This window comes from Galeopterus variegatus, unplaced genomic scaffold (assembly GCF_000696425.1).
Source record: "Galeopterus variegatus unplaced genomic scaffold, G_variegatus-3.0.2 Scaffold12656, whole genome shotgun sequence".
NCBI lineage: Eukaryota > Metazoa > Chordata > Mammalia > Dermoptera > Cynocephalidae > Galeopterus > Galeopterus variegatus.
The window spans coordinates 4,278-13,626 of NW_007738767.1; the positions used below are offsets into that span (position 1 = coordinate 4,278).

The 9,349-nt window shown below is 38.8% G+C and overlaps 1 protein-coding gene across 1 annotated transcript; it reads left to right on the forward strand.

Annotated features, from left to right (window-relative positions):
- Window positions 1-561: 561 nt before the first annotated feature.
- Window positions 562-8,241, forward strand: LOC103581247 (hyaluronidase-4; the record flags this gene model as incomplete). Its single annotated transcript, XM_008563132.1, has 3 exons — window positions 562-1,521; window positions 6,199-6,288; window positions 7,848-8,241. Coding segments are annotated over exons 1-3 (1,438 nt in total), but the record flags the coding sequence as incomplete, so codon positions are not given.
- Between the last annotated feature and the right edge of the window lie 1,108 nt (window positions 8,242-9,349).

Below are 9,349 nucleotides of genomic sequence, written 5' to 3' on the forward strand. Positions count from 1 at the left end.
CTACCACAACCAGTGGAGATTCAGGTGGAGCTCAGCACTGGGGAGTTTGATGGCACAGGTGTGGTCAGGGAAAGGGCTGTAGAGAAATTCTGAAGTGAGGGCACTTTTTATTTTTTTTAAATTTATTTTTATTTTTTAATTAGATGACTGGTAAGGGGATCTTAACTTTTGACTTGGTGTTGTCAGCACCAGGCTCACCCAGTGAGCGAACCAGCCATCCCTATATAGAGATCCGAACCTGTGGCCTTGGTGTTATCAGCACCGCACTCTCCCAAGTGAGCCATGGCTGGCTCTGTGAGGGCACTTTAGGAAGGGCAGGCTTGGGGTTTTCCTGGTGAAGGAAGGAGGGCAGGAGAAGCAGACAGCTAGAGATTTGCTGGTGGGGACAGGGGACTGATGAAACAGTCTGGGAGGTTCCAAGTAAAGTGATTGCCTCCCCGAAAGCCATGTTTAATTAGGAGAGTGACAGGGGGAGCTCCAGAATTATCACTAACAGGAAATTAAATCTCTCCACAGGTCATCCAGTGTGCGTTAAAGCAGAAGATGGCATAAAATTTCTACCTTATCATGAAACAATTATCTGAAGGACAAATAAGGTTTTGTGTTATTCAACCAATACATCTCTCATCATGGCTGCACATATTTTTTATTTTGAAGTCTATCTCTTCTCTTAAACCTGCCAGACTTCCAATTCATCAAAGGAAACCTTTAATAGCCTCTTGGAATGCTCCCACAGATCAGTGTTTGATAAAATATAATTTAAGACTAAATTTGAAAATGTTTCAGGTGATTGGAAGCCCATTGGCCGAGGCCAGGGGACAAAATGTCACCATATTTTATGTCAACAGATTGGGATACTATCCCTGGTATACATCACAGGGATTCCCCAATAATGGTGGTCTCCCCCAGAACACAAGTTTGCAAGGACATCTGGAAAAAGCTGACCAAGATATTACTTATTACATCCCTGCTGAAGATTTCAGTGGACTTGCTGTTATAGACTGGGAATACTGGCGACCACAGTGGGCACGGAACTGGAACACAAAAGATGTCTATCGACAGAAGTCAAGAAAGCTAATTTCTGATATGAAAAAGAATGTATCAGCTACTGACATTGAATATTTAGCCAAATCAACTTTTGAAGAAAGCGCCAAAGCTTTCATGAAGGAAACCATTAAATTGGGAATTAAGAGCCGACCCAATGGACTTTGGGGTTATTATTTATATCCTGATTGCCACAATTATAATGTCTATGCCCCAAACTATACTGGGTCATGCCCAGAAGAGGAGGTTCTGAGAAACAATGAGCTCTCCTGGCTCTGGAACAGTAGTGCTGCTTTATATCCTTCTATTGGTGTCAGGAAATCCCTTGCAGATAGTGAACACATTTTGCGCTTCTCTCAATTTCGGGTGCACGAATCCATGAGGATCTCCGTCACGACATCCCACGATGACGCTCTGCCCGTATTTGTCTACACAAGGCTAGGGTACAGAGACGAACCTTTATTTGTTCTTTCTCAGGTAAGGATCTCCTTGCCCTATGGTGGGGGATTTCCTCCCTGTTACTAAAAGACACATTTCTTTGTTAATTATGCTCTGGGAAAAATTAATTCCACTTAGTGGTGTCTTAGGAGCATAGATCTTCCTTGACTAGTCATCCACTTAGACACTTCATTTATGCCAACTGAAGTTTGAGTATCTTATGTATTATTACTGTTTTAAGGAACAAGTAAGACTGGAAAGGGTTAAAGTGACATAGCAAAACTACCTCATTTCCCGCTCCCAACCTTGATTCTTTTCCCTTATGATGGGCCATTTTGGGAAGCTATTGAAATCGTTGGTGGTGAACAGCTCAGAAAATTGAAGAGGATGTTCTAAAATTCAGCAATCTGCTCATACGTGTCGAAATATCATTGAGGACATTCCTGCGTCTGGTCTCACCCTCTCAAATATCAAGAGAAAACAAAAGTGTTTCTTCTTAATGTGTAATGCCAACTTTGATAAAATGTAGAAGAAGGAACAATAATGTAAATATATTGAACTATACACTTAAACCATGACTAAGATAGTATATTTTATGTTACCTGAGTTTCACCACAATTAAACAATTTTTAAAAAATTTAGAATGGCATGAAGTAGCTGCAAATCTGCTACCAGTGGATGAGTCTGTAGATTTAGCTGTCCAGTCATCCTTGTCTCTACGACCATAACTAATAGAAAGTTGTTAAGAGGAGTGAGTTTCTAATTTCAATAGTTAAATCACTAGTAGATGGTTTTGTTACCCTAAGTTAGAACTTACAAATAAAAGTTCTATTCTGTGTGTTTATTCACACTCAAGTCTTGCATGCTCCCAAAGACCTTATACAAACCATGAGGATAACTTTTAAAATAGTTTAAAAAAAAAAAAATCTTTCAGCCAGATTTTCACTCCTGTCTTTTCCCTTCCCGAGTCTAGCCATTTAAATAGGAACTTCTAAAGAAAGAAGTGATACTCTAATCTTTGGATTTGGATAATTATGTGTAAACTCTCTACATTGAGAAGAGTTGAGACTTCTTTGGGCCTTCACATTTGCGATGCAATGGTCTTTAAGATATTACTGGATACCAGAGGGTTAATATCTTTTAATGAAGGCATTTCTTCTTTTTCGACCATTACAAATTTAAATTCAGCAGCACGTGTGAAAATACAAAGATGTTCTGAGCGTTAGACATCCTGAGGAGGAGGCTTAGGAAACACCCAGGTGAGGGCTCTCCCCTGACCAGTAGGCATGTGCGGAGTGTGTATCCAGTGGAGCGTGTCCATCAGAGGGAGAAGTGGCCACATGTATGTAGTGGGGTGAGTGCTATGGCCCTGACACCATTCATAGATGAGGAAGAGACAAAAATCTTTACTGTGACCTGATATTCGTACTACCCAGAAAAATCAGCAATAAATAATTGAATGAAGAATGATAGAAGATCAATACTGTCTGGACGGGTTAATGAAGTTATGTAAATCTTGATAAAATAAGCTTGACTCTGGAATTGAAAGTTAAATACCACCTTCTATAAAACATCTTGTTTTCTATATTTGGCTCAGTCAAGTTCCTTTCTTTAGTGATAATAAATTTACTTTTGGAAGAAATAAACTCTAAGGGACAAAATGTTCATTTGAAAAGATTAGATAAGAAGGCTGGAACATTCTGCACATTCTCTAGACCTGGGGTAAGCTTCCTTCTTCAGTAACTACAGCTTTGGAAATGCTTCTGTTCCCTCTCAGGAAAGAAGAAACAACAGTTTGGTTCTCACCTCATTCTGCACCCCTTTTTTTTTTTTCTGAATGGCAAGCTATTTCCACGTGTTTACACCAGCAGTATATACACCCTTGTACCCTACGTGCCATAAAAATCTACACCCACGTTTTTTCTTCTTCTTCATGAATTTATTTGTTTGTGTATTTATCTATATCATTACACAATGGATTCATTTTTTGTGGATCTTTACTAATTTCTTGTTATCCCCTGCCACCGCTTCCAAATTTTTAAAAACCCCATATTTATTTGTACCAAACTCTAAAAGACTACGAAAGGTTTCCACTTCTGACCTTCCCTAAGACACACACACATACAGTTAAGATTAGAAAAAGGATATATCAGTAAGTAGCAAATCTACTTCACTGCCTGAGTGTCTTAGTGTACAAAATGGGACAGTATTACCTGCTCTACTTACCTAATAGAAGTATTACAAAAATCCAATGAGAGAACACACATGAAAACTAGAAGCACTACGGAAATGTTGGTGGTATGGGGATCAAGTTTTAACAACCATCAAAGCCTTGAACTTTAACATGGGATATCTACGAATGTAATTAATGCAGCAGCCAAAGCTTGGGGAAATATGGAGGCAATAACTCCTCATTTCACAGAGATTGCCTACACCACCTACATGTAAACACAACCTACATATAACCTGATGCTATGCTTTAAAAAAAAATAACAAAAGGCATTTCCTTGGCTGTAGATTTAAAGATATTCATCCCTGGAATTAATTAATGTTCCCTCTTGTAACACACAAAGGGAGTTCATTAGTAAAGCTCCAGCTCCCCACAGTGGGCACCTTACTTACATGCACTCTGGAAAGCATCAGGGACTGAAACCCAAGCGTGGAGAATGAGTCCTCTGGGTGTCCCTACCTTCTACTTCTGAATCCTCGATTCGAGGGATGATGTGTAGGGCAAGGCAGCCCTATTCCACATTGGGTTTGTTCTCACTACATCTGCTTTGTTCCTTTATTTTGCCTTTCATGTGATACCATCCATATTGTTCACAATCTGAAATGGTCCCAATCCATTCCCAGAGGCATCTTATCTGTGTCTTCCCTCACTCGTTGGTGCTGTTCCTTTTCTTATCCCCCAAACATAATTGCTCTGTGATTCTTTTAGCACCCTGCTCTCTGCTAGGTAACAGTGAACTAATTTGGTGAGAAATTTGCATTAACATAGGCTACTGTCTCCTCATTTCCAGTCAACATGAAGATTTCGCTTTTAATCAGTCTCAGTAAACTCTCTCTGATAATGACACTAAAGGACATATTGGGAAGAAATTAACATCAGCATCAGAAGGTTGTTGCGGCTTTCATTGCAACCATCTGTAGCTTCCACACTTACTGAATATGGACCAATAACCTGAAGATACCAAATGTAAACGCTATGTTCCCTTCCTCCTGTGATGACAATGCCTTAACTCAAAGGAAGTTTGCTGGGGATTTCTGCCCCTCTAATCATACCATGTGAATATCACATCACAGCATTCAGGGAAGTTTCAAAGTGAGTAAAAAGAGGAGTTCTGCTCCCTTATGTCTTTGCCAAAAGAGGCAATAGATATGGACCCAGCAGAGTCTGCCATCTGGTTCCTGCCTAGATGGCTCCTTCTCTGTCCCTATTCATCATACCACTGATAATTTTTAAAAGCTGTTCATTTACAGGATCTCATATGAGCCTCACAAAACTTCTTCTCCTTCTTGTCATGTTAGCTCTGACCTGTTCAGCACATACTATGGTCACGGGGAACAGAAATGGATGTGAACTTGAAAGGGAAATTAATTTAAACCCAAATCACTTCCCTTCTTGAAAATTACCAAAAAAATGCCCAGAAAGAAAAAAACAAACAAACAAACGAAACTTTTAAAACTGAAATTGCAAAACCTTTTAATTTGAGTAGTGGATTATAAAAGTGTCAGATAAGGAGAGTTATCTCTCATATATTAACATGAATATAAACTGCCAAGGGTAAAATACATTTTCAAGTTCTTTCATTTTCTACCAAATCACCCAATTACATTTTCTAGCATATAACTGGTAGAAATTCGTCTTTGGAGTGAAAAGAGAATTTATAGTGTCCTAAAGAGTAGAGAAATATAATATAAATTAATAAACTAGGAAACCAACTATACATATTCAGCTCTTAATTTCCCCCTGAAATGGTCTAGGTTCATATTAGTCTTTAAACACCAAAGCAACAATCCTTTTAGATTACAAAACCAAAATTGCCTCTGCGGAAGTCTTGTTTTCATCTATCTTAGCCATATTGGGAAAAATCACAGTGGCTGGAGAAGTTTAAAAAAAAAAAAAGCCCATTAAGTCGGATACTTTGAAATAAAACACAGGTAATTTCAGGGACCAAATATAAAGCCTGAACCATATCAGAGCCTGGAAGCCCTTAACTTTGTTCCTTCGCCTGGCCTTGGAATCAAAATGGCACAAACCCATGAGAGTCACTGCAGTGGCAAAGTTCCTCAGGGGTATGTTTCAGAATGGAACAGGAACCTAAGAGGATTGCCTTTGGAGAAGGAAAACTTTTGGATTCTGTTCTGGTTTATCTACACATGACCTGGTTTGTGAGTATATGTTCCTATTCAACTTTAATCAAAAAGCTTTTGATGATTATTTACATGCTGGTTGTTTTCAAAATAATATACTGCATGGCAAAATGTAAGCTTTTCATTAAAAATATTTGTGTCTTTGCATATGAGTATAGAGTGTGAGTTTAAGCATCGGTTCATTGAACATTTGTGTTACTCTAAGAAATTGGAGAATGGTCTTTATAGAGTGTATGAGCTCAGTCCCAGCCCTATTATACTGAGGTCAGCCTCTAATCCTAGTCCCCAGTGGGTTTTTCTTTACATTCATATTAATAATAAACTCTACACTCTTCAATCTAGCAAGATCTAATTAGTACCATTGGAGAAAGTGCTGCCTTGGGAGCCGCAGGCATTGTGATTTGGGGAGACATGAATTTAACTTCATCTGAGGTAAGTCAATGCCTTGATGGTATATTTAATGTTTTTTTTTTTAAAAGTATTTGCTCTGTTTCCCTATAGAGCTCACTCTAATGAAAGCTCTCATGACCCCCATAATAAACCAGCTTTAGAATAAAAGTCCAAACAGCTGTGTGGTACATAGAAAAGACTCAATAAATATTGTCAGTTTTATGTAATGATAGTAATCATAACATGACATTTGTTAAATATTTACTGTGTGCTAAGAGATTTTTTGTTTTGGGTTTGCTCACTTACTGGCCATGTGAGGTAGTGACTGTCATCTTCATTTATAGATGAGGAAAAAAAGAGAAGAAACCTAACTAGGGTACCAGGTAGTTAGGCTAGTTAGTGGTGGAGCTGGCATTAACCATGGACAGTTTGATGCTGGAGCTCTTGCATTTAGCCACTACCTAAAATGTGTTCTATCCCATTTTAAGAAGTAGAAGCAGCTGGTAAATTTTTAATCTCCATATTAAAGCTATTTTTCCTCTACTGGGAAATCAGCTGAAAATTAATAGCATTTCAAATAAGATTTATATAGCTCTTCAAATTTCTCCCAGATGAGATATTAGGTACTCCAAGAATTCTTCCTAGTTTTCACTAATCCACATGAATCACAATCCCTTCTGTATTTCCAGATGTCATTTGTTTATAGCTCTGTTGTGTAATATTATAACCTTTCTATCCTCAGCACTTTTTGTTAAATTAAATTTTTGCAAGTCCATAATGATCTGATATTATTCTTAGAATTTCACAGACTCCATTTGTTGCCAGCGAGATGATTGTTTATGAAACTATTTATGATTATCTCCACCTATGAGAATTAGGTAGAAATTGAGAGAATCAATTCTTGACATTCCAGGTGTGACATTTCCTCCAGCGCCCATGTGGCTCATGAGAAGAGGTTCATCGCGAAGTTGGGTGCAAAACCCAGGTGGCTTCTCTTTAGAACACGTTATAGAAACCACGCACATGAATTACCTAGTCAGCCTTAAAGGCCATCCTGTGTTTGAATTGTATATAGAAGAGTAGGACCCAGGACAGTTGATATTTGAGCATAATTAACAGAAAAATTCAGAAGGCTACAGGTTGACGTTCACAATAAATTGGTGGAATATGATGATTCAGGTTCTGAACAACCATGAATGGCACAAAATACCAGAAAGTGGCCTGAGGACAGCAGCTTCAGCACGATTTCTAATTTGGGCTTGTTACTCTCCTTTTCACACTTGTTAACTTGGAGCTAGAAGGAGAAAAAAAAGGCAGTGTAAATTGGAGGAAGATAATGTTCATATGCTGACTCTGGGGTCCATTTGCAAGTTCAGTCAGTTAGCCTGACTCTAACACACTCTCCATCTCCTGTTCCTTAGACCTTTCCTCTTTCTGATACGGGACCCATGTGTTATTGTGCTCAGGAGCCGAAGTGTTCAATACCTGCAACCAAGCTATAGATTTCAATCCAGTCCAAAGAGCTGCCTTGTGGGCCTAGAAGCTCTAACCCTGTAAGTACCAGGGAAAACACTAACACCCATTTGTTTCTACGTTTCTAGGTCAACTGTACAAAGGTGAAGCACTTCGTGAGTTCTGATTTAGGGAGCTACATAGTCAACGTGAGCAGAGCCGCTGAGGAGTGCAGCTTTCACCTCTGCAGGAATAATGGGAGGTGCATAAGGAAGACGTGGACAGCTCCTGATTACCTTCATTTGAACCCTGCAAGTTACCACATAGAGGCCTCTGAGGATGGGGAATTTATTGTGAAAGGGAAAGTATCTGATACTGACTTGTCAGTGATGGCGGAGAAATTTTCCTGTCATTGTTATCAAGGATACGAAGGGGCTGATTGCCGAGAAATGAGGTCGGCTGATGGGGGCTCTGTGGTTTCCCCTTCTGGCCCCCTAATGACACTATGTCTGCTGGTTTTAGCAGGTTATTGGAGTACCACTTGTAAGATAAATGAAGGAATTGTATGGCCTCTAAAGAAGTCACTTAGGGAAGAGATGAAACTTAACAATTTCTCTTATCAATTCCATTGAGAGGTGTTAGAAGTTGGCATTATATATGTCACTTAACATGAACAGAAACATAGTACTTTATTAGCTTCCAATTTGGCTGAGAAACCAGATCTAGGAGTAAAATCAATGCACTTTTCTTCCTTACTGGAATGTTTAGTGTTTATTTACACTAAAGCTACTATGTTTTAGTCTTTATATGAATGTACATACAAGAAAGTGCCCATAGAAATATTAAATTATTGATTTCAAAAACTGTTTTCTCCAGCTAGCCATTTCTTTAAGGACAGATTAGAAAGTAATCATCTGATTTAACAGAAGGGGTCACCTCAAAGCATGACCTGGTCAACTGGTACACAAAAGAGGACCAAATGCCAAGTTTCTGTTCCAGCCTCAGGTTCACACTAGGTCTCTGCTTCTCACCTGGATTCATGAAGCACAGAACCATTCCTGATGTAGCTTCTCGGGAGGCAACATTGACTGAGGCAATGGAGCTGTTTCCAACTAATCCCAAAGGCATCTATTCTAATATGGCACCTCTCTCACCTGCAATGAGTCCTTTTCTCACATGCCCTGGCAGTCTGAATACGGTGAAAAGCTTTGGAATAATATTCCTGCTTGCCTAGGGTGACACTGCCGTCGATTCAGAAGCTGAAGCCTTGTTAATAAAAATGCCATTGGTGACTTTTGCAAGCCAAATTAATTATTAAAAAAAATTGATAAATGTCATTTAAGGGACTCAATGTGCATTTGAAAAGGAGACCTACAAGAAATATTAGATATTTTTGCCTCTTCCCCATATGAGTTTTGAGTAGTGTATTGACAGTCACTTTGAATCTAATGTGAGTTATAGTTTCACCAGCTATCTTGGTATATGACCGTGGGCAAGTTATTTATATTCCCTATTTTGTCAACTGAAATTTGGTAATATCATTCCTACCTCAGTGAATTATTCTGAGGAGCGAGTGGAATAACACATCTCTGACATGCATTTTTTAAATTGGTTATGAATATTCATGAGATACAAAGCTGATTGTCACCCC